This window comes from Antennarius striatus, chromosome 3, assembly GCF_040054535.1.
Source record: "Antennarius striatus isolate MH-2024 chromosome 3, ASM4005453v1, whole genome shotgun sequence".
In the NCBI taxonomy this organism is placed as follows: domain Eukaryota; kingdom Metazoa; phylum Chordata; class Actinopteri; order Lophiiformes; family Antennariidae; genus Antennarius; species Antennarius striatus.
The window spans coordinates 19,430,014-19,457,008 of NC_090778.1; the positions used below are offsets into that span (position 1 = coordinate 19,430,014).

At 41.5% G+C, this 26,995-nt stretch overlaps 1 protein-coding gene across 3 annotated transcripts in view; it reads left to right on the forward strand.

Moving 5' to 3' along the window:
- The window catches only part of grid2 (glutamate receptor, ionotropic, delta 2), a 578,212-nt gene that overhangs the window by 301,076 nt on the left and 250,141 nt on the right, over positions 1–26,995 (forward strand). For all 3 annotated transcript variants that reach the window (XM_068310762.1, XM_068310763.1, XM_068310764.1), the window contains exon 3: positions 17,291–17,578. In XM_068310762.1, the coding sequence (XP_068166863.1) occupies positions 17,291–17,578 (288 nt within the window). The remainder of the gene's footprint in view (positions 1–17,290; positions 17,579–26,995) is intronic.

Sequence of the window (26,995 nt, forward strand, 5' to 3'; positions counted from 1 at the left end):
GCCACTTTCACTAACAGAATGCATGCTGCCCACACACTTATGTTCAGTGGTTCATTTGGACAGTATCGTCATATTACCCCACATAGTTGTAAAAAGTACCCTCCCGTTCTCTCCCACACGTCATTACATCACCATTTTTGGAACTGCAAAGTGTAAAATTCACGGCCACAAACAAAACAGCTCTTTGAAGATTAATTATAACTAAGCATATTAAAGGTGATCATGTTCAGGTTTTTGAGAAGTGAACTTTTCCTTTCCACTTGTGAGTCAGGATGCACAGTGGTGTTTGAGAAATGACTTGAATCTTAATGGAGACTTGAAAGCTTTTTCACAGCTTTGTTATGTTCAGTTTTTATTATGAGTTTTATTGTCATTCAATCTGCTCACAAAACACACTCAAAACCAAATAAAAAACAATACTGCATGTCACTTTGGCTCCAGTTGTTAATGTTATTGTATAACTCTTCACTTTTATAAGCCAATGGTGCAAACTTCATTTCGACAAGATAATGTGTTCCATGATGAGTTTATTGTATTATCTTTTCCTGGCTTTCATGGAGGAAAATACTTTTCATCTCAGTGGGACCTTCCTGGCTAGAAAGGACTAATAAAATCATATAAAGTAAAATAAATATAAATATAATTAAATATTTCTAAAGGTCAATTTTTATTATAGTGCTGCCAAAGTAAACTTGACATTAATTAAAAATATTGACATTTGCAGGACAGGAACTGATCTTTTCAGTGCAAGTTCATGCTCTGTGTCCTTTAGGCTAATAAGGCATCTAAGAGTAAAATATTGCATAAAGAAAATAAAACAGTTCAGCATTTTTTTTCTCAGACAATAATTGGACTAATTGGAGGAAGGATTTCATTATTTATTTAGGTGAGGATGATGTAAGATCCTCTTGAAAAAAAATTTTTTTTTTGCTTTGTTTGGGAAAATGGTGAGTGTCTGCTGTTTTGAATGATTTTGACAAGACACTGCACTATGAGAGAAAATGTGAAACTCTGACCAGGTCAGTGTGCGGAAGAACAAAGAGGTCTGTGGCTGAACATAACACACTGGTTGGCATGTTTTTCTGGACAGTTGCCTGAAGGGAAAGAGGTGAAGAATCTCTTCATATTCATGTGTGCCAGGATAAGGATTTTAAATTTGATACAAGTAGCCATTGGCAGCTGGATGCATATTAAAACCGTGTGTGTGTGTGTGTGTGTGTGTGTGTGTGTGTGTGTGTGTGTGTGTGTGTGTGTGTGTGTCTGTGTGTCTGTGTGTCTGTCTGTCTGTGAGTGTGTGAATCCAAATGAATCCAAACACCTGCCTCAAAATTTTTAGTAAATTTTGTCACTTGTCACTTGATGAAGAAGTTGTTTCAGCATCTAAAAGTGCAAAAACAAGATTGTAGGAAAGCCAGAATTCAACAAGATAACTTTTATGCCTTTTCCCCCTAATAAGTTAAACTAAAGTATAGTGCGCCCTCGGGCATCAAAGCTTGCGACCTCAGCTCATCGCGGATTTTTGGTAGGCAGTCCCGTGATACCGTACGCACATTCTATTGGGTGACGACATCCAGAAGTGCGTCCGGTTCCGTGGCTCTAGGACTTAAGTGAGACAAAAAAGTACTTTAAACAGTCGATAAGATTGTGGGAAAAGGTAATACAGATAGAAGGTGGTTTAATATCAGTATGGGGAGGGTCATAAACGTTTAAATTACTGTAAATTATTAAATAAACAGTTTATTGCTCTATCACGAAATTCATTAATCGCGTGTGGTTCCTGGAACGCATTAACGGAAAAAAACGAGGACGCACTGTATTTTTCTTAATATTAACTTTTTCAGTTTTTTTCTTTATGTGTAGTACCTGAGAGCTTGAGAAAATATGGCTCTGGTTAGTCAATGGGAAACAAAATTAATTTTCCATGAGATGATCCAGCTCCGTCACATAGAAAGTCTTGCTTAGAAATAGTATTTTGTCATTCAAATAGTCATACATAATCAATCATATATAATAAATGTAAACACACACACACACACACACACACACACACACACACACACACACACACACACACACACACACACACACAACCAGCAAGAACCCGTGGAAATTACACGATAAAACATTAATATCAGACTTCATACCAAACATATGAAAATAATAAATAGCTACCTTGTTCTATGGAGCAAGATAGATCAGTCATCTTCAGATTACCACCGCTATATCTGCCGCAGCGGGTCACGGGGAGCCGGAGCCTATCTCGGCGGCATAGGGCGTGAGGCGGGGGACACTCCGGGCACGACGCCAGTGCACCGCGGAGCCACACACAAAGACAGTCAACCATGCACACACACACTCATTCCTACGGGCAATTTGGAATGATCAATCAACCTGAAGCGCATGCTTTTGGAGGGGGGAGGAAGCCGGAGAGCCCGGAGAGAACCCACGCAGACACGGGGAGAGCATGCGAACACCGCACAGAGCTGGATTCGAACCCGAGTCTGCCGTGTTGTGAGGCGGCAGCGCTAACCACTGTGCCACCGTGCCGCCCGGATCAAGATAGATAATAAATAAAAATGGTAAATACTTATTCTTCACGTATTCAATTAAAGTAGCAAAGCCCTCATGTGTACAGTGTGTTTGCATAAACATTGCCATTTTCTGTCTCGGTCCTGCTGTTCTCTTCAAAAAACATAAAAAAGTATACAGTAGTAACAGCCATGACACTCTGAATAACTGGAAACGGCAGTAATTCATTTATTTATTTGATAACCAATGACAGACACCTTTGGTTGATAGGCTATAACCCACTGAGTGTATGCCATACTTTTTGTATACCCCACCTTTCTTTTTGTTGGCGATTTTCGTTTTATGCTAGGCATTCATTGGATCTGGCTAAGTAGTACTTCTATTTTTGTGGCGCAATCCTTTCCTCTCTTTCAGTTAGAGTTTTACACAGAATACATTGCCATTTTCTGTCAAGTTTCCTCTGTCCAGCTATAGTTTGCATTTGTGAGCAAAGTCTGTGAGTAAAGTCTGATATGATTGTTTTATCGTGGAATTTCCACAGGTTCCCGCAAGTGTATGTTTATTTTTACAGAATTTTTACAGTGTTATGTATGAACCCCCCACCCTCCACCTCTGTTTCCGCAATCACAAGAATTTCCCCTCTGTGGGACTAATAAATCTTATATATGTATGTATATATATATATATATATATATATATATATATATATATATATATATATATATATATATATATATGTGGCACCACTGATTTACAGACATACAGTCCATGTAAAAATCAACTTTGATTAATGTGGTCATGGAGGTAGAATGAGCAAAACAAAACGGGCCGTTTTCGACTGTGTTAATTAATCACTGTAGGTTGTCAGACTTCTGGCCCTTTCTCTTGACAAAAATACCAAAACGACATTTCTCTCCAACACAATCTGTTGTATCCATGGTTTAAGACCCCCCCCCCCCCCCCACACACACACACACACCTTGCTGACATTAACACTTAATGAACCTTTTCTGGTCCCTTTATCATGTCACAATTAATATCATCTATTCTGAGCTTATGCCCTGAAAAGGTGTTGTATCCTCTCTGTCATCCAGCCTCTTTTTTCTCTGTACCTCGGTAAGTGCTGCTTCTCATCCATTCCCTTTAAATGCCCCCCCTCAACCCAGCATCCTTTACCTCCTTATTTATCCACTTACTGCACTCACTGTTATCACACTTGCCAGATTAATCCCCCGTATCCCTTTCTTTCCAATCCCATCTCTTTCTTTCCCTGTTTATCCTTGTTTTTCTGTTCCCCCAAACTGTCCCTTTTTCCTACTGGGTAACATATATTTTCTTATATTTCTAGTATAACTCTTTCTCATTCCCTCTCTCATGGTCAACACAAGTCAACATTATAAATTAGAGGGATTTTAGCTGTCAGTGTCACTGAGTAGGGCAGACAAATCACATCATCACACCCTCCTTCTTCTGCTAAGTTTTCCCCTTTCCTTCACCTTTTGCCACTCATCCTCACTCAGCTAAATCATTCGCTCCATTATCTGAGATTGGCCCATGTGAACCAGATGATTCAGGGATAGTTCATCTTTCTCCCTCCCTCCATCCATCTATTCATTCATCCATCATCTCAATTGTTTGTTAGATCCAATTAAACTGTACCATGTGCTCTTTTACCACTACATCATTCCATCTTAATATTATGTACTCCCCTTTTCATCATCTACTCATTCATACCTGCTTTCCCCTATCCTTCACTTTATTTATTTCATAAATATATCATGTCTACAAACAGAAATTCATGACACTCAAAATGTATTAGTGTATATCACAATTTTGACTGGTTGATTAGAGGGGAGTTGCGATGAGCTTTAATGTATTTAATGTTCCTTTTCTTTCCTCCATCCATAAAGTATCATCTAAGACTGCAGGTTTTTTGAAGAAAATACAGAGGGAAAAAAAGACTGTGACACATCTGATCTGATCTGCTGCTAATCATTTTAATTTTAATAGTAATTAATTGATATCAACAACAAAATACTTTTTCATTATTCCATGCTCGTAAAATTCATACCAACTGCTGGTCATTAATTTATTGCTGCTCATAATATGTAAATATATCCTGTACGGCTGTATCCTGATAACTCCAATCACTTAACATCACAGACCAGCATTTACCCACTCACATAAAGCGTCTACCACCTGCTCATCAAGATTCACACAATCACTCACATCTACAGATGGAACATTTAGAGTGCAAGGGCCATGAGTCCCGTCATTGCCCATCAAATACACAAATGACTGCTCTCCTCCACCCCTACCACGCTACAGAGCTACTAATACTACTATTGTTGTTATTATTAATACTATTAATAATTATTATTTATATTATATTATTACATTGTATTATATTCTCCATAACATTTAAGAACAGTACATTGGGTTTGGGGATAAAGTCAGAGAGGCCAGACTGAGATGGTTTGGACATGTCCAGAGGAGAGATAGTGAATATATTGGTAGAAGGATGCTGAGTTTTCAACTGCCAGGCAGGAGGCCTAGAGGAAGACCAAAGAGGAGGTTTATGGATGTAGTGAAAGAGGACATGAAGGTAGTTGGTGTGAGAGAAGGGGAAGCAGAAGACAGGGTTAGATGGAGGCAACTGATTCTGTGTGGCGACCCCTGAAGGGAAAAGCCGAAAATAGAAGAAGACGATACACACACACACACACACACACACACACACACACACACACACACACACACACACACACACACACACACACACACACACACACACACACACACACACACACACACACATACACTGTAAATTGGATACATTTTTTCTCACCTTTGCATACCATCTGAATCATCTCGCCCTGTTTTTTTTCTATTAATCTATTAATGCTGATAGCATGATGTACTATTACATCACACACACACTATATATGTTCTACAGTTAAATAGCAGATGTCTGCTATGAAGTTTTAATCTTTACATGCTTCACCTCAGAAGTTCAACTAATTATCAGCAAATAATTATCCAATATATTCAGTTTTTCATGGGTGAAAAAAAGCAAAAAATCAAATGAAGTGAACTGTGATCTAACTTGCCCGTGCCATCTCTGGAGCTGAGAGAGCAACACTTTGTCCTCTTTCTCATTTCTTGTTTCCTTTGGCTAGTTCTAGCATCATCCATCCTCAGTCCATTCAAAGAGACCTGAAGCTGTATATATATATGTGTCTGTGTTCAATCCATTGTAAAGTCAAGGAGATGAGCATGTCCCTTGGGAAGAAGGGACATGCTCAGGATTCCTCTCTTTACAGCCTTGGGGCTTTTCTAAATTTTTATTTTTATTTATTTATTTTTATGGATCTTAGCACCTGTATTTCTTAACTCCATTTTTTATCCCTGCTTTTTCTTTCTTTCTTTCTTTCTTTCTTTTTCACTTTTTTGTGCTATCTTCTACTCTTAAAATATATTGTATTGTAAAAGCCTCTAATGTGGAGCTATGAAGCCATTCTCGAGTCATAGACACAAAAATACACTGAACATGTTACTCTGCATGTTTATACAAACCGACTGCTGCCTACTGCCAGTTGCTCCCTCTCTCCCTCTCTCTCTCCATCTCTCTCGCTGACTTTCTCTCTTTCATATATTCTCTGCGTCAGGTTGGGTAATGACCCATTTATCAATGCTTTAATCATATTTAGAAAATGGATTAGTTGTTTCCTGCTAATGTCTTGGTGTGTCTCTGTTTTCATTGCCTGTGTACACAACAGATGTCATATCTTCCAACTTGGTGTCTCAATAGTCAATTGCACACAGGTGTTTACATATGTGTTCAGGTGGTTCACATTTCCTTTCAGACAGCTTTCATCCCTGGGCATAAACATAATTGTGAACAAGTGATATGGTGACTAATTTGTTCGTAATATACACCTGTATGTTAAATTCAAAATTAGATTTAAATTAATCTTAGTTATTGACCACAAAAAAACTGACACCTGTATAGAAACTAAGGAAGAAAGTACAAATTATCTTTTTTATGATAAGTACTGTCATATTTTGACAAAAGGTTTGATAGTGAATAAACACTGGAACAAGTGGAACTGCATTTCTAATGAGAAAAAATTGATTCTGAGTGGGTACATAAGTGTTTCAGTGTTATTCCATTTGGATATGCCAAGAGAAGTGGTTATGCTGAGACAGCACACTATTGTTATATTTTTAACACAATATTTAGAAGCTTGAACAACATTTACTAGTAATATATACAGTATTTCTTGCCACTGTGGTGTATTTTCCTTCGGAAAAGACATCAGCATATTGAGTGATGAAACAACTTAATTAGCTACAGCTGCATAAAGACATTTGGAAGACAGAAGTAAGAAATTGAGAATGAGAGGATTAAACAGAAATAAAAAAGCCATTTTTGTTCTATAATGAGTAAGTTAAGGATCAGTATTTCAGAAGGATAATGGAAAATAAAGGCGAGAAAGAGGGAGGCACATTTTTTAATCAGCGTGTTGGGGGGAAGAGCTTTATAAAATACAGTGGGGATTGAAATCTTAAAAAAGCAGAATAAAGTGCAAATTAACACCAAAAACAGTTAAAACAAGAATGAATTAAGAAAGGGCGGCACAGTGGCATAGTGGGTAGCGCTGTCGCAGCACAACAAGGTGGGTCTGGGTTCGAGTCCCGCTCTGTGTGGAGTTTGCATGTTCTCCCCTTGTTTGCGTGTGTTCACTTAAGGTTCTCCGGCTTCCTCCCACCTCCAAAAACATGTGCTTCAGGTTAATTGGCTGTTCCAAATTGCCCGTAGTGTGTGTGTATGTGCATGGTTGGCTGTCTCTGTGTGTATCTTTGCAGTGCATTAGCGTCGTGCCAGGAGTTTGCCCCGCCTCATGCCCTATGACAGCACGGATAGGTTCCAGCTCCCTCTGACCTGCGGAAGTGGATGAAGCATACAGAAACTGAAAGAATGAATGAATGAATTAAGAAAATGGTTTTTCATTTTATATACATATACTAGTGGGAACCTGTGGAAATTTCACAACATAACAATAGTGTCAGACTTGTTATTATAAACCAGGCGCACCCAACATAGTCAAAAATAAAGGTGTTGACATAACAACTTTGTTTTGGCATATCATGGATTGCGCTGGGTAGGCATTGTGAACCCATAGATAAATGTTAGCAGGCTAACTGGAGAAAGAAAGCTAACTAATCTAACTAATTGTATCAGACATTACACCTGAGACTTTTCTCCACCTGTTCTATCATGCTTGTACACTCTTCTTCACCTCTTTTCCACACTCTCCATTGTTCTGGACTGTTGACCCCAAGTAATTAAAATCCTCCACCTTCTTGATCTCTTCTCCCTGTAACCTCACTCTTCCACTTGGATCCCTCTCTTTCATACACATGTATATATATATATATATATATATATATATATATATATATATATATATATATATACACACACACACACACACACACACACACACACACACACACACACACACACACACACACACAAAATATATACGTGTGTGTGTCTGCCATTCATTGTTTATGCATGGCACAATGCATGGCAGAGTAATTTGGACAATTTATGTGAAACAATACACAAAAACCAGCAGTTAATCCTCACACATACCTGAGGCATGACCTGAGGGGTTTTCCCAGTAAATCAGAAAAAGTCGACAGCGGGAGATATTTCCAGTATAATAAGCTCTTAGTTAAAAGCTACTCCTATGCAAACAAGACAATCAACATTTGATACATTAATCAGAATTAATGGACATACTGCACCCAATACTGGCATGGCAATAGCCCTGTGCACTGGGGACGGGAGGGTGGCTGGTTAAAGACCCGTGTCAGGCAAAATATTTCAGAGTGTGAGCTGGTAGTGGGAGGAGCCAGTTCACCTCCCGAGCTCTGCTCGAGGCATCCTTGAGCAAAACGCCATTCGCTTTATAAGCTGCTCATTTGGGCACACCATGAAGGAGCTACCCGTCACTCTACCATCACACGGCGATGGGGAGGCCTGCCTACAGGCTCCTTGTGTGTGTGTGTGTGTGTGTGTGTGTGTGTGTGTGTGTGTGTGTGTGTGTGTGTGTGTGTGTGTGTGTGTGTGTGTGTGTGTGTGTGCACGTGTGTGCTTGTGTGCATGCCTGTGTGTGTGTGTTTGTGTGTGTTACGGGCCTGTACCCATGTACTCTATATATGTGTGACCAACTACCTAGGACAAATAATTTACCCTGCGGGGGATTAATAAAGCTGATTTTTTTTTTGTCATTGTAATCTTTACTGGGATTACAGTTTAAAAATGTAAAAATTTTATTTTACTAATTTAGCAGTTGTATAGCTATATATCAACCAGAATGACTGCTTCATTGTAATAATGGAATGACATTTTTTTCACAAGTCTTCTGTTCAGTGTATTTGCTTAAATTTAAGACTAAGTTCCATATTAAGGTAAAATCTTTTTCTTTTCTTTTTTTCAGTTATCTTAAAGAGTAATTTAAATACAAATTACAAAAATCTGAAGCTCTTCCAAATTTTCAAGCTTTTTGTCCTCCAGGACAGTTCTGGAACTTACCTTTTTCACTCCAGCCAGAAATGTATTGTGTGATTTGAATTTTAATGCTCATAATCTTAATAATATAAATACAATTGTATATTCTAACATTTAGCCAACAAACCATAGAGAAGTTTGGTTGGAGAAACAGGCAGAAAGAAGAATCCTTCACACTTGGGTACAGGTGAACCGACTGCAATCAATTTCTTGACAGATCAACAAGCTGGTCCAAGTGATATCTCAATTAAATGCCCTTTTGAAGGACAACACATGTGTAACACACACAACTCGCTGACCATGGGAAATTGTCTATGTGTGTTCAAGACCAGAGGAAAGGAGAAATCACTTTTTTACTTATTAATATGTATTACATCACACTGAGCAATACATTTTTTTTTAATTTTGAAGTTGCTGTTTTCCCAACAGACACCAGGCCTCCTACCTACTAGCAAAATAGATAGGCCCCTCAAATTAACACATGCCTAACATGTGCTGCCCATTAACATGACTAACATTGTGACTGAGCAAGATTTATCTCCAAACCATTTATCACTATAGTCACCAATGTCCCTGCACCATGGGTGCTTTATTTACCATGGGATGATGAGTGACCGTATATACACCGTTGGTGTATAAACATAATTTAAATTTGAAAAACTACAAATGGTAATAATTTATATTTATTTTACTGGTCCAGTGTGTGCCAGAGTGGACTAATAATTTCCCTAAGGGCATTAATAAAGTTGATTATTTTACAATAGCATTTACATTGACAAACCTCTCTCTGTGCTGTAAACACTAACATCACCAACCCTTTACTTCTATCATTCAACTGTTACATTCTTTAGTGCAATGTAACCGGACTGGACTGGTAAATGCAATTGGCATTTTAGATTATTAGCAAAGAGCGCTAATGAGCCTAGCAGTCTGGCGCCCCCAGCACACTCAATGTGTGATGAAGAGGGGATGAAGACACTAATTCTCCAAAGTAGCTTAATAAGTACAGGATTAGCCAAGCTTTCCATTAGGCAAAGTGTTGATGATGCTAAGCTAATGTGCTAAACTGCCGCCAAAATGATCCAGACAGCTGTAGAGTTAGCTACAGATGTAGCTGCTAAAATAGGGATGGATAATTTTGATGATGAAAGCAATGATGCGACCACTTGCCTATTTTATCAAAACAAATACACATTCATATGCAAAAAGAGAAAATCCAATATGTGTCCATCCATCCTTTTTCTTGTAGACCACTTTAATCCTATTTTCCTCTTTGCGGGCCACAGGTGTTGATGGAGCGTACCCCAGCTGACTAAATGTGAAAAGCAGAGTACACTCCAGCCATTCACACCTACAGGCAGTTTAGAACTGATCAATTCCCCTAAGCAGACTCGAACCTGGGACCCTCTTGCTATGAGGCAACATCACTGCCCACTGTAACACTGTGCAGCCCTTCACTATGCGTAACTTTATGTATTCATGTTTGCACCTTCCCACACGTGAAACCCATAGGCTTATGATCAAACATTAAGATGATGATAGTAGATAGGTGTTGAATCCCAAGCTCAGTGGTTTTAATAATGGCCATGACTAAGCAGTATACTGACACTTGCTGGAGTTTAATTATATATTGTTACATTGTAATTAATTCTTCAAAATGTACACTTACACAATGGGCAGTGAAATTGAAACTGCTTTAGCTTATTCATATTAATCATCTACATTAGCACTGGAGAAAGAACTTGAGGCTTGTTTTTCTTCTTTTTCGACTTTTCCCTTCAGGGGTCGCCAAAGCGAATCAGTTGCCTCCATCTAACCCTGTCTTCTGCATTCGACTCTCACACCAACTACCTTCGTGTCCTCTTTTACTACATCTATAAACCTCCTCTTTGGTCTTCCTGTTGGCCCCCTGCCCGACAGTTCAAAACTAAGCATCCTTCTACCAATATATTCACTATCTCTCCTCTGGAAATGTCCAAACCATCTCAGTCTGGCCTCTCTGACTTTATCTCCAAAACCTCTAACATGTGCTGTCCCTCTGATGTACTCATTCCTGATCCCAGTCCCAAAGAGAACCTCAGTATCTTCATCTCTGCTACCTCCAGTTCTGTCCCCTGTCTTTTACTCAGTGACACTGTCTCTAGACCGAACAGCATAATTGGTCACCACAGTTTTGGACACATTTCCTTTCATTTTAGCTGAAACTTTTCTATCACACATCACACCTGACACTTTTCTCCACCCATTCCATCCTCCCTTTATATGCTTCTTTACCTCTTTTCCACACTCTCCATTGCTCTGGACTGTTGACCCTAAGTACTTAAAATTCTCCATCTTCTTGATCTCTTCTCCCTGTAACCTCACTCTTCCACTTGGGTCCCTCTCATTTACACACATGTACTCTGTCTTCCTGCGGCTAACCTTCATTCCTCTCCTTTCCAGGACAAACCTCCACCTCTCTAGCTTCTCCTCTACCTGTTCCCTGCTCTCACCGCAGATCGCAATGTCATCTGCAAACATCATTGTCCATGAAGATTCCTGTCTAACCTTGTCTGTCAGCCTGTCAACCACCATAGCGAACAAGAAGGGGCTCAGAGCTGATCCCTGATGCAGTCCCACCTCCACCTTAAACTCCTCTGTCACACCTACAGCACACCTCACCACTGTCTTACAGTCCTCATACATGTCCTGCACCGCTCTAACATACTTCTCTGCCACTCCAGACTTCCTCATACAATACCACAGATCCTCTCTGGGCACCCTGTCATAAGCTTTCTCCAGATCTACAAAACACAATGTAGCTCCCTCTGGCCTTCTCTGTACTTGTCTATCAACATCCTCAAAGCAAATACTGCATCTGTAATACTCTTTTGGCATGAAACCTTTCCGCTGCTCACAAATGCTCACTTCTGCCCTTATTCTAGCTTCAACTCCTCTTTCCCATAACTTCATTGTATAGGTCAACAACTTTATTCCTCTGTAGTCTGCACATCACCTTTGTTCTTAAAAATGGGCAACAGCACACTTCTCCATTCCTCAGGCATCTTCTCGCTATCTAAGATCCTGTTGAACAACTCAGTCAGAAACTCTACTGCCACCTCTCCTAGACACTTCCATGCCTCCACAGGTATAACATCAGGACAGAGTGCCTTTCCACTCTTCATCCTCTTCAATGCCCTCCTCACTTCATCCTGACTAATCTTCGCTACGTCCTGGTCCACAGCAGCCACCTGCTTCTAGCCTTTGTTCTCCATCATTTTCTTCGTTCATCAACTCTTCAAAGTACTCTTTCCATCTTACCATGACACTACTGGCACCTGTTCCATCCCTATCCTTGATCACCCTAACCTGCTGCACATCCTTCCCATCTCTGTCTCTCTGTCTTGCCAACCTGTATAGATCAGTCTCTCCCTCCTTACTGTCCAACCTAGCATACAAGTCATCATAAGCCCCTTGTTTGGCCTTTGCAATCTCTACTTTCATCTTATACTGCATCTCCCTGTACTTTTGTTTACTCTCCTTAGCCCTCTCAGTGTTTCAGGAATTTGCTGGACCCGCTCTTCCAGTTTGGGGGTCACTGCCCCAAGTGCTCCTACTACTATGGAGATCACATTAACCTTGATCTTCCACATATGTTCCATTTTTTCTCCCAACCCTTGATACTTCTCAATGTTTTTGTGGTCTTTCTTCTTGATGTTGGCATCAGCTGGAATCGCCACATCTATCACCACTGCTCTCTTCTGCTCTTTGTCCACCACCACTATGTCCGATTGGTTAGCCAGCAGCTGTTTGTCAGTCTGGAAGCTGAACTCCCACGGGATCTTAGCCTTGTCGTTCTCAACCACCTTTGGTGGTATGTCTCATTTGGATTTGGGTACTTCTAGTCCATACTGGGTGCAGATGTTCCTGTACACTATCACCGCTACTTGGTTGTGCCTCTCCATGTATGCTGAGCTGGCGAGCATCTTACACCCTGCTACCACATGCTGGACAGTCTCTGGGGCTTCTTTACATAGCCTGCACCTTGGGTCAAATCTACTGTGGTAAATATTGGCCTTTATTGCTCTTGTACTTAGGGCCTGTTGTTGTGCTGCCATGATCAGTGCCTCTGTGCTGTCTGTCAGTCCAGCTTTATTCAGCCATTGGTAGTTCTTCTTGATATCAGCCACTTCCTCTATCTGGTGGTACATGCCGTGTATGGGCTTGTCCCTCCATGTTGTCTCCTCATCTTCCTCCACCTCTTCCTCCTCAAGTTTCTGCTGTCTAAGGCATTCATTGAGCAGTTCATCTGTTGGGGCCATCTTCCTGATGTACTCTTGGATTTTTGATGTTTCATCCTGGACAGTGGTCCTGACACTCACAAGTCCTCGGCCTCCCTCTTTCCGCTTAGTGTACAGCCTCGTACTGGACTTGGGGTGAAACTCTCCATGCATGGTGAGGAGCTTTCTAGTCTTAATATATGTGGCTTCTATGTCCTCCTTTGGCCAGCTTATGATCCCAGCGGGGTATCTGATGACTGGCAGTGCATACATGTTGATGACTCGGACCTTGTTCTTGCCATTCAGCTGAAACTTCTCAGGACTTGCCTTACTCTCTGGAGGTATTTGGCTGTGGATGAATTCCTTGCGGTCTCCTAATGATTGTCATTAGCCTGTGGGATTCCAAGGTATTTGTAGCTATCCTTGATGTCTTCTATCCTGCCCCCTGGTAGGTCAACCCCTTCAGTTCTGATCATCTTGCCTCTTCTCGATACCATCCGGTCACATTTGTCTAATCCGAATGACATCCCTATGTTGTCGCTGTAAATCCTGGTTGTGTTGATCAGTGAGTTGATTTTTCGCTCATTCCTGGCATACAGCTTGATGTCATCCATGTAGAGGAGATGGCTGATTGTTGTCCCGCTTCGGAATCGGTATCCGTAGCCACTCTTTGTGATGATGTGTCTGAGGGGGTTCAGGCCTATGCAGAACAGCAGTGGCGATAGTGCATCCCCTTGGTATATGCCACACTTGATGTTAGCTTGGGCAGTTGGCTTGGAGTTAGTCTCTAGGGTTGTCTTCCACATTCCCATTGAGTTCTTGATTCATTCACTTAGTGTCCTGTTGATCTTATACAGTTCCAGACATTCCAGTATCCCCGTGTGTGGCATTGAATCATAGGCTTACTGGTAGTCTATCCAGGCAGTGCAAAAGTTGGTCTGCCTGTGCTTGCAGTATTTGTGTACTTCTCTGTCCTCTAGTAGCTGATGCTTGAACCCTTGGTTGATGCTTACAAACCCGCAATGAGCTCTCATCCAACCTGGCTTAAAAAGCCTCATGATGATAACACCAAAGAAGTTCAGGTGTAAATGAGTATCGGGTGTGGAGAGGACCCACAGGTGTGGAGCCGTGGCTCCACCCACAAACCTGGTCCCTCTCCCTGCCACACACCAGCACTGCCAGGCCGAACCGTGACAAAAAGAAATTAGCCAACAAAAGCAATTAAATGCCATTTTATGCATTTTTAATGTACAGACAAAAAGAGAAATGCTGGAATCTGAAATGATTGGAGATCATCCTTTAAAAACAAATAGAAACTGAGTTGATGATGTCGTTTATGTGCAAAGCAGCTGACATGTTAGACAGTGTCATATTTTATACCTTTCATGTTTGCCTCCCCTTCCACATTCATACATACATACATGGCTGCATTTTGCTCTTCTCAGCACCACAAATCTGTCTCCTTAAGCGTTTTATTCTTTTCTCTTCCATTCAATGGCTTTATTTTTTCAGTGTCAACAAATTAGTCCTTGTTGGGTTATATACAGACAGACTGTGCATTTTAGATTGTTCTTTGTTTTCGTGCTCTGTCTCTGCACCATTTTTGTGTTTGCATGTGCATTTGCATATATGTTTTTGTTGATTTTTCTGTTTTTAAACTTTTTTATCCAGTACTTTTTGTTTTACACGCAGTTTGAGACTCGGTGGATTGTAGTCAACTAGAAGTAAAATTAACACATTCTGGTTTTTAGCTAACAGTAAAGGATGCACTGTGTCGAATGAAAGCCACATTAGAGGCTAAAACAAGGATGAGAATGTAAAAGGGATGAGAATGTCAGAATTTAAGGCAAACATTTGTGAGGACAAGTGGGTAAAAGTAATGAAGGGGCAGACTCAGAAGCAAAGCACTCCGAAAAAAATGAAGTAATAAAGACATCATTATTCAAAAGACGTCAGGAGTGAGGATACGTGGTTGCTTGTGTTGCCATGAGGGTAAACAAGAAGGAGGGAGAATGCAGCTGGTGAGTGAGAAAGATGCGGTGTGTGGAATGGAAGGCGCTTGAAGAGGGGATACGAGAGAGGATGTAGAAGAGGGAAGCAGAATTTTAGGACAGCATGCAACATTCAGCGGTGCTGTGAGCCAACAAAAATGAAAATCACTGCAAGACAGTAGTTTTGAAATGATTGGGGCTGAAAGGTAAGCACTCAGAGGGGCTGTTTTGGACAAGAAGGAGATAACAGAGGCGTGGGCTGAGAGGGTAGGTGGTAGAACTGTTTTTGACAGCACTGGATGTCTAACTTGTATGGAATGAGAAAGAGTAAAAAAAAAATAGAGTCAAAATAAGCACAGATAGTGTTTGTGCTGAGGCCATTTAGACAGCTGAGGACAAACCGCTGGAGGTCTGTGGATCATCTGTCCGAGAGAAATTGTGGCTTTTACCTAATCATGTAACAATACATGTTTTTCAATACACATTTATGTAGAAGAGTACTTAGTTTTCTATACCACACTCCATTATATGTTATTATCATTCATAAGGTCAGTCATTCATGGGACTTGACATTGAGTATTGTCTGTTGCACTCCGGGCTCAAGATTTCACTTAGCTTTGGTTCACTAGTTAGAAACTTAGTACTTGTACTTAGTACAGTGCACCCTCGCGCATTCGCACATCACCGATTGCAACTCCACCTCATCGCAGATTTTTAGTAAGCAGTCACATGATACCGTACGCACATTCTATTGGCTGACGGATCCGGAAGTGCGCTCTGTTCCATCAGTCTAGGACTTTCGTGAGGCACAAAAGTGCTTTAAACAGTCTATCAGAGTGTGGGAAAAGGTAATACAGATAGAAGGTGGTTTAATATCAGTATGAAGGAGGGTTCATAAACGTTAAAATTACTGTGAATAATTGGATAAATAGATTGCAATTTCAATCGCAGATTCCTTGATTGTGTGAGGTTCCTGGAACGCATTAACCACAAAGAACGAGGGCACACTGTACTCAGTAATTGCTGTGAGAGGGTGAATGAAATAAGCTGGAGCTGCTGTCATCACTACCTTGCATAATATAACTTGGAAAGTGGATCAAAGCATTTTCTATACACCCTATATAACATACTGAGAACACTCTATGTGTTAATTTGAATAGCAAGTGAGACAAGGGGCTGCACGGTGGTGGAGCAGTGGGTAGCACTGCCGCTGCACAGCAAGGCGGTTCTGGGTTCGAGGCTCTCTCTGTGCGGAGTTTGCATGTTCTCCCCATGTCTGCATGGGTTCTCTCTGGGTTCTCCTGCTTCCTCCCACCTCCAAAAACATGTGGTTAAGGTTAATTGGCCGGTCCCAAATTGCCCGTAGGAGTGAGTGAGTGTGTGTGTGCATGTTTGTAGCTCCATGGTAAGCGGGTAAGAAAATGAATGAATGAAATGAGACAATCTTTTTGATGTGTACTTGTACCATGGCCATGCCTGTGTTGGCAGACACACAACAATCTATGTGTCAGAGCTTTAAGGACTCATTGATGGGGTTTTGTCTGTCCACTATAAGGTCTGGCTCTTTTCCCATACATTTATAGTTATCTGTATATCCAAATCCAGTTTCCTCATTATTTTTGTGGTCACTAGAAGGCAGTCTGTGTACGACTAAATCGTCTTTTGTCCTCAAAATAAAAATTCACTCCATGTAAAACCTTGTTAGGTCGCTAAGAATGTGTCTGTGGTGAGCATGGTGACAGGTGACATAGATTCACTGTGGCGAAGTTTTATCAAACATATTTGGTAAGATTACAACTGTTACAGATGTATATAAAAATTATCTTACCACTAAAGATTGTTAGCTTCAAAGAGTAATAATCCCTTCACTAACAAAGTCTAACCTGTTCTCTTTTTTGTGTTTTCTCCTTCTTTCTACCTCTCTTTAGCCTGTGAGCTGATGAATCGCGGCATTCTGGCTCTGGTCAGTTCAATCGGCTGTATGTCAGCGGGCAGCCTTCAGACTCTGGCCGATGCCATGCACATTCCCCACCTCTTCATCCAGCGCTCCCCAGCAGGAACACCCCGCTCTTCCTGTCCACTAACCAGTCGCCTCCCTGGAGCAGATGACTATACCCTAATGGTCCGGCCACCTGTCTATCTTAATGAGGTTATCATGCAAGTGGTGTCTGAATACAGCTGGCAGAAGTTCATCCTCTTTTATGATTCTGATTTTGGTAAGGACACAACTGACAAAGCAATCATTGACATTCATGTTCATTTAAACTACACATGAGTCACTGTAATAGAGATAACGATCAATGACATGAGTGTAAGTTTGATCACTACCAAATGGTTTCTCAACATGCTAGATGTTAGAAAACTGAGAGATTTACTGTAAAGCCGAAAACCTGACTTGGCCTCTCCATTGCCAAGCACAGACATGCAGTCAGACATGAACATTTTATGCAATATTACAAAAAACAGAGACTCACCTTTGAATATTTATTTTTACTAATTTTTATTCTAGTGGCAGATCAGGTCTGTCTCACTTCACCCTGCTTCTGTGTCTTACTCTGTCTCTCCGCCTCCTTCATTCCGGCCCATTAACTCCAACATTCGACTAGCAACAACCAATGACCCTTTTAAGATGTACTTTTTTCTTTCTTAAAATTCTTAGCTGCCTTCTTCTATATTACTTGTGCTTTTGATGCACATTGAATCTTACTAACCCCAACTTCGTTGATTATTTTGTTAAGTAGTATCATCACATGTAGGTTACGTAGATGTTACTGTTACAGTTACGTAGATGTTAAGTGTTGTCACAAACATTATCTTAACTCTCAGAGAGCTCATACCATTTTAGAGTACACCATTTTATCCGGGGTTCAGATCGGTCTCATTAGCACTTACCATATTGTAGGTCTTATGGTTCCACAACACCTTTACTGCGTATTTTCAATGTTGATATAATTTATCCAAAACACAAATTGTGACATCAATCATTGCTGGGTGGATGGAAATATTACACATTCCGTTTCAGACAGTAGAGAGCAGTGCTTTTTTTTTTTTCTTGCCTTTGGGCAGTCAGAATTGATTTTACCCTTGAAACTATAATGGGCCTTCATTCACTCATTGCAGTCAATTAACACAATGAATATATTGTGTGCATTGATCTCCAATGACATAACTATGGTGGAATTGTTTTGCAATGGATTCTCAAGCTCAAAGTCAATCTGCCTCGACATCAAAGCATTTTATGCATGTGTATTGAATATGACATGAAAGTATGTTCTAACGAGTTGGATCTAGCAAGCAGTTTGTCTTGGAGCGATATTGAATAGTGGCTAGTACTGCCATTCTGGAAATGTAGTCTCACATTTCCTCAAAAGTCAGCTTGATATATACCATAATTAAATCCATGCTGAAGAATTCTAGCAAAAGTAGTTTTCACCCAGTCTGATTCACTGATGAATTACAAATAGAGTAAACGTTTTACTAGTTTTACTTTAGATTATTCTTTCATAGTGCACACCACCATATCCATTCATTACTTAATATTCTTTACCATGACATATAAAATGCTTGAAATCACTGAAAATGTCCCCCGTCTCACACCCTATGTCAGCTGGGATAGGCTCCAGCTCCCCGTGACCCGCTATGGCGGATACAGCGGTGGTACATGTACACTTCCATTCTGAAATGCTCGGTGTTAATGGGCGTTCCTGTGAGCTTTCTGCGATGATGTGCGTTTTTGTTTCGTTTATGTGCACCCGCATTACAGATCAATAGATCGCCATAGTCTGGAACTTTTTTAACTTTCAGTAACTTCGCTGCTGAGTATTTTGCTCTAATTTTTCTCATGTTTGCAGTCTTGTTTCTCATGATATAACGGTTGATTATTTGGCGCAAATGTGCTTTCTCAGTCTGCTGAACAAAGACTCGAAGCTCTTGTAAACACGATGAGACCGACCAGTGGCATAATTAAAGATGTTTTCCAACAATCGTCATGGACAATGAGAGATCATGGATAACAGGAGCTAGTTAGTTAGTTAGTTCCAGCCGTTCCTATTTGGAACATTGGGCGAAGAGTCTCCTCCAATTGCTCAGGTCTCTGGTGACCCTTCTTGCTCCATGCCAGCTGACACCCATCTCACTTAGGTCTTCTTTGGCAGTCTTGTCTCCACATCTTCTTTTGCCTCCATCTCTTCCTCTTTCCACCCTCTGGCATCCAGTCCATGGACACACTTGCCGGTCTCTCTCTTGGCAGTCGGAGTACGTGGCCAATCATTCTCCTTCTCCTGTCAGAGACGATGTCAATGCAGCTACCCCTGCCCTCCTCATCACCTCCTCGTTGGTGATGTGGTCTCTCCATGAGATCCCCAGGATGGATCTGAGGCAACGCCGATGGAAGACTTGTTAGTAATCTTGGCTGTTTTCATCCATGTCTCACAGGCGTAAATCCCTGTTGGGATGACCACTGACATATGGAGGCATAGCTTGGTAGCCGTAGTGATGGCTTTCGATGAGCAGCTTTACCAAGTCTACTATTGACGTCTTTCTCCACATCACCTGTATTTGAGATGTTACTCCCAAGATATGTGAAGTTGTCAATGTACTCTATGTCGTATTGGTGTAGAGTGAGTGGTTGAAGGTGTTGGTGCTGTCTGATGGCAATGGCCTTGGTCTTTTCCTGGCTTATTCGTATACCGACCTTAACTCCATGCTCATGCAGATTGTTGGTCAACTCCTGGAGTGCGGGCTGGGTGTGACTTAGGAGAGCCAAATCATCTGCAACGTCCAGGTCAGCTAGTCTGCCCCCTCCCCACTTGATACCAACGTTTGCCCCCGTGATGGACTTCCTCATCACAAAGTCAATAGCTATGATGAAGAGCAGAGGTGACAGAACACAACCCTGTCTTACACTAGTGAGAATGTCGAAATCATCAGTTGTGCCACTGTTGGTTTTGACACGACAAGTAGAGTTGTGGAACAATGACCTGAAGATGTTGATGTACTTGAGGGGTACACCATATAGCTGGACGATCTGCCACAGTGAATCCCGATGGATGCTGTCAAATGCTTTCTTGAAATCAATATAGTTGATCATGAGTGGTATCTGAAGTTCTTGGCACTGCTCTATGATGTTTTGAAGAGTAAGGATCTGTTCGGAGCAAGACCTTCCCTTCCTGAAGCCGGCTTGCTCTTCCCTCAAGATGTTATCCACTTTGTCTTTAAGGCGATGGAGCATAACACTGCAGAATACCTTGCCGGGGATTGCCAGCAGTGTAATGCCCCGCCAGTTATTGCTGTCTGCGAGGTTTCCCTTCTTAGGCAGCGTGACAATGACCCCACGTCTCCAGTCGGCAGGAACCTCTTCACCATGCCAAATCAGGTTTAACAGATAGGTAAGGCTCTCCACAACAGCATCTTGGCCATGCTTCAACGACTCGGCAGCTATCTCATCGAGAAATTGAAGAGCATGGGAGGCATTGGTTGGTTAAGAACCTCCCTGAAGTGTTCCACCCATCTTGCTTCTTGCTCCTTGTCGTTTAGGATTATCCTACCATCCTTGCTCCTGATTGGCACAATAGAGCTGCTCCTGGAGTTGGTTAGTTCCCGCACAATCTTGTACAGGGAGGAGCTAAGCTAACGCAAACTAATGAAACGTGGGATTTTATGAGTAAGTTTTTCTCATGTATTCTCGTGTGTGTGTGTGTGTTATCACACATTGGCAGTAGCCTGATCATGGTCCACACACACACACAAGCGCATGCACACACACACACACACACACACAAGCGCATGCACACACACACACACACACACACACACACACACACACACACACACACACACACACACACACACACATAACTGAAGTCGACCTAACTAGTTAGTCAAATGCTAGCTGGTTTCAACAACTTTTGAAATACTTTCAGTGTGTAGCTCTGAGCCAGGTCATTATCATGCACTGGTACTGTAGCCTGATCAAGAATCACAGACAAGTGCGCACACACACACACGACTGAAGCGGGGATAACTAGTTAGCCAAATGCTAGCTGATTTAAGAAGTTTGTGAGGAACTTTCAGTGTGTACCTCTGAGCCATGTCGTTACCACACACCACTACCGTAGCCTGAACAAACTCCCCCTCAGGGATGACAACGCCCATATCCAGGTGGACAATCAAACATGACTCAGGATAGGTTAATTATGCCCCGCTTGTGAAGTCACACATGGCGCTTTTGCAAATCCGATTGTTTTTGATTCTGTCCAGCCATGAAAACAAAAGATTCCAAATATCTATTGATGCAGGAAGTGTTTTCCAGATTCCAGGATTTGGTCGGTTAGGGAAGACCACTATGTATATAGAGAGACCTGAAAAGAAATGTTTTTCATTATAGGACCCCTTTAAATACACAAAAATAAATCACGTCACACAGACATGTCTTGACAGACATCTTTTCTTAATCACAGACTAAATTTTAGGATGCATCTGCTTGGATGTGTACTTGATATTCTTGACTCCAAGTTGATGAAAAAGACACTTATCTTTAGGGAATTACCTTTTTATGTACACAAATCTGAAGCAAATGATATGAATCCTGATTATTTTCCCTCTAAACCAAAAATTCTCCGCTCCTGTAAAAGACTTCATTTTACATTCAGAAAAAAACTTCTTTAAAATTTCATGTAAATCACCCGTAAATATATTCATCCCTTGTAAAAGGGGTTTTTTTCTTTCACAAACCCAACCTTAATCAAGACTGAAACCAGAAACACCATGTCTTCCTTTGATAGACAATTCATCCAATTTAAATCCAGAATATAACGCTAAATGTAGTATAGTTCATATGCTAGACTGAAAATGCACAAATATAGAATGCATGCTCACAAAAACTCATTTACTGTATCCCACTTACATCTCTCTATCTCCACTAAGCTCCATAACCAGCGAGTCACCGCGTGCATCCAAAGAGTTTTTGGCTGTGCTGTTCTTGCAGCCACAGAAGGCCTTTTAAAGATATCACCATTGTTCCCTAATGGCCTCTCTTCCCATTGAAAGGGGGAATGGAGAGAGCAAAAAATGCAAAGGAGGGAAAGACAGAGACAAAGAGAGAGGGGGGGGGGAGAGAGAGAGCGAGACTGAGAGAACATGCATGGACAGAGAGAAAGAGAGCATGGTTTGAAGAGAGAGAAGGAGAGAGAGAACACTGATGGAGAGAGACAGAGATGGCCTTTAAAGATGATAGCAACATCCCCAATAGAACTCACCTCTGTACAAGGAGAGTTCTTTAGAGAACAGACAGCCTAGTGTGTCCCCTCAAATGATGCAATAGAGCTGCTGTTCCAATCCCTATTTTCAGCTCTACTGGTGCACTCCGGGTACAGAGAACGCACGTTTTCTCTCCATTATTTCTCTCTTCCTTCTTATCTTACTTTTATTTTTGCCTTTCTTTTTCTGAGTCCCACTTCATGCCTTTTTATTCTTTCCCCAGGTGTTTTGAGCTCAACTTGTAAAAACATGATATACTGTATATTAAAATGTGAATGACAAGGTGCTGCATGCCAAGGAGTCACCTTGCTTATAATCCAGCCAGAACCACGGCAGCAGTGGGCTCACTGACCAAATATGAAAGTACCACTTAGCTGTAATTACATTGTTGACATGAGGATGATTTGAATGTAGCTGCAAGAGGGCACAAGACAGTGTCTTATTGTGCTGGTCCAAAGCCCGGATAAACAGAGAGGGCTGTGTCAGGAAGTGCATCCGATGTAAAACTTTTGCCAAATCAAACATGCAGATCAAACCTATGACTTCCATACCGGATAGGTCGAGGCAGAGGTTAATAATGGCTGCCATCAGTGCAGTTCACCTACAGGACGCCAGTGGAAATTGGACTACTGTTGGTTGAAGAAAGCGAGGAGGAAAGTGTGTTCATAGAAGAGAGAGAAGATGAACGCCAAGAGTATAGGACTGAGAGTAAGGACATTGAGTGTTGGCACTATGACAGTAAAAGGTAGAGAATCAGTTGACATGATGCAGAGGAGGAAGGTAGACAAACTGTGTGTGCAGGAGACCAGGTGGAAAGGTAGCAAGGTTAGAAGGAGCAGGATTCAAGTTGTTCTATCATGGTAAATAGGTAGATAGGAATGGTAGATAGGAAAATAAATGGAGTCGGAGTTATCTTGAAGGAGGAGTTTGTTAGGAATGTCCTGGAGGTAAAGAGAGTGTCAAATAGAGTGATGAGTCTGATGCTAGAAATCGAAAGTGTGATGTTCAATGTTGTTAGTGGGTGTGCTCCACAGATAGGATGTGAGCTGGATATGAAGGAGAAATTCTGGTTGGATTTTGATGAAGCGATGCAGGGCATTTCTAGAAGTGAGGGAGTTGTCATTTGTGCAAACTTAAATGGACATGTCGGTGCAGGAAATTAGGAGGTGATGGGCAGGTTTGCTAAGCAGGGTTGGGATGCAGAAGGACAGATGGTGCTTGAGTTTGCAAAAAGGATGGACATGGCTGTAGTGAATACTTTCTTTCAGAAGAGGCAGGAACGACCTATAAGAGTGGAGGTAAGAGCACACAGGCAGACTACATCTTGTGTAAACAGTGTAGTCTGAAGGAGATCAGTGACTGCAAAGTAGTAGTGTAGCCAAACAGCGTAGGATGGTGGTGTGTAGGATGACTCTGGTGGTGAGGAAGATGAAGAGGACAAAAACAGAAGACGAAATGGTGGAAGCTGAAAAAGGAAGAGTGTTGCATGACTTTTAGGAAGGAGTTAAGACAGGATCTGGGTGGTCAGGAGGGACTTTCAGATGACTGGACAACTACAGCTAAAGTGATCAGGGAGACAGGTAGGAGAGTACTTGGTGTGTCATCTGGAAGGAAAGTAGATAAGGAAACTTGGTGGAGGAATGAGGAGGCACAGGAGTGTATACAGAGAACAAGGTTAGCTAAGAAGAAGTCGGACACTGAGAGGGCTAAGGAGAGTAAACAAAAGTACAGGGAGATGCAGCTTAAGGTGAAAGCAGAGATTGCAAAGGCCAAACAAGGGGCTTATGATGACTTGTATGCTAAGTTGGACAGTAAGGAGGGAGATATGGATATACAGGTTGGCAAGACAGAGAGACAGAGATGGGAAGGACGTGCAGCAAGTTAGGGTGATCAAGGATAGGGATGGAACAGGTGCCAGTAGTGTCATGGTAAGATGGAAAGAGTACTTTGAAGAGTTGATCAACGAAGAAAATGATGGAGAACAAAGGCTAGAAGAGGTGGCTGTTGTGGACCAGGAAGTAGCGAAGATTAGTCAGGATGAAGTGAGAAGGGCATTGAAGAGGATGAAGAGTGGAAAGGCACTCTGTCCTGATGTTATACCTGTGGAGGCATGGAAGTGTCTAGGAGAGGTGGCAGTAGAGTTGTTCAAAGGGACCTTAGATAGCGAGAAGATACCTGAGGAATGGAGAAGTGTGCTGTTGCCCATTTTAAGAACAAAGGTGATGTGCAGAGTTGTGGCAACTACAGAGGAATAAAGCTGATGACCTATACAATGAAGTTATGGGAAAAAGGAGTTGAAGCTAGACTAAGGGCACAAGTGAGCATTTGTGAGCAGCAGTATGGTTTCATGCCAAAAGAGTATTACAGATGCAGTATTTGCTATGAGGATGTTGATGGACAACTACAGAGAAGGCCAGAGGGAGCTGCATTGTGTTTTGTAGATCTGGAGAAAGCTTATGACAGGGTGCCCTGAGAGGAACTGTGGTATTGTATGAGGAAGTCTGGAGTGGCAGAGAAGTACGTTAGAGCGGTGCAGGACATGTATGAGTACTGTAAGACAGTCATGAGGTGTGCTGTAGGTGTGACAGAGGAGTTTAAGGTGGAGGTGGGACTGCATCAGGGATCAGCTCTGAGCGCCTTCTTGTTCTATATGGTGATGGACAGGCTGACAGACGAGGTTAGACAGGAATCTCCATGGACTATGATGTTTGCAAATGACAATGTGATCTGCAGTTAGAGCAGGTGGAGGAGAAGCTAGAGAGGTGGAAGTTTGTCCTTGAAAGGAGAGGAATGAAGGTTAGCTGCTGTAAGACAGAGTACATCTGTGTGAGTACATGTGGAAGAGTGAGTTTACAGGGAGAAGAGATCAGGAAGTTGGAGGATTTTAAGTACTCAGGGTCAACAGTCCAGAGCAATGGAGAGTGTGGAAAAGAGGTGAAGAAGCGTGTACATGCAGGATGGAACAGGTGGAGAAAAGTGTCAGGTGTGACGTGTGATAGAAAAGCTAAGAAGACAATGTCACTGAGGAAAAGACAGGGGACAGAGCTGGAGGTAGCAGAAATGAAGATGCGGAGGTTCTCTTTGGTAGTGACCAGGATCGATAGAATCAGGAATGAGTACATCAGAGGGACAGCACATGTTAGGGGTTATGGAGATAAAGTCAGAGAGGCACAGACTGAAATGGTTTGGACATGTTCAGAGGAGAGATAATGAATTTACTGGTAGAAAGATGCCGAGTTTCGAACTGCCAAGCAGGAAGCGTAGAGGAAAACGAAAGAGGAGGTTTACGGATGTAGTGAAAGAGGACATGAGGTTAGTTGGTGTGAGAGAGGAGGATGTAGAAGGCAGGGTTAGATGGAAGCAACTGATTAGCTATGGCGACCCCTAAAGGGAAAAGTCGAAAGGAGAAGAAGATATTAGGATGATATGCTTTTCTTTGCTTTTAGCCAGTGACAGGAAGGCCAATGGGGTAAAATTGTAAAATGGTCATTGCGAAACAAAAGAGACATTTTTGAAATTGTGATCTATGAGGAGGAAAAAAAAAACATATAGACAAAAAACAAAAGAAAACAGAAATGGATACAAATGACAAAATTATATAAATGTTGTTAACAAGTATAAAAGCACAAAATGTATCTACATAAACAACATCAGTGCCACAGAAACAGTTACAGCAGTTGTGTGTTGGCTTAGTCCTTCTTGTCTGTTGTTCATTAGCTATATGCTGAGTGTATTGTAGATCATGGATTCTGTAATTTTAAGTTAAATAGTAGCAGTTTTTCAAAGGGACCCTTTTATACATAGTGTAGTCCATAGTTGTTGCATTGTCCTTGTCCCTGTGCAAAATGGCAAAAATCTGACGGGCAAATAGCATAAAACCAAATGTCATACATCAAAATCGACTTTCTTCTTGTTGATAATATTGGTCTAGATAAGACCCATGTGAAACAAGTGTGAAAATGCCAACCACTGATCTCACGGGTTTATACCAAAAGTATACCATTTTCTGTGCATCCGGCCCTTTGTCTTTCAAGGAAGGAAACATTCGGAAAGCACTCCCATATAGGATGAGATTTTTAAAGACAAGAGGAAACACACTCAAAAACACTAAAAAATTAAATATCAAGCTTTCACCTTTCAGGAGACTAGTCATAGACAAAGCTCTACTGCATATATGATGTCTCTGCAAACTCAATTGAGGGTCTGCTTCATGTGGAAATATATCAAACGGAGACTGAGAGTGGGAAGGATTACATCTGGGATTTTCTGGCCAAATGAAAAATACTTACTTCAAGTTGAAAGAAGAAGAGTGGAGGAAAGACACGGTTTCTAGAGATAGACGTGAAAGACTACGAAACTACTATGGACGCATAGGA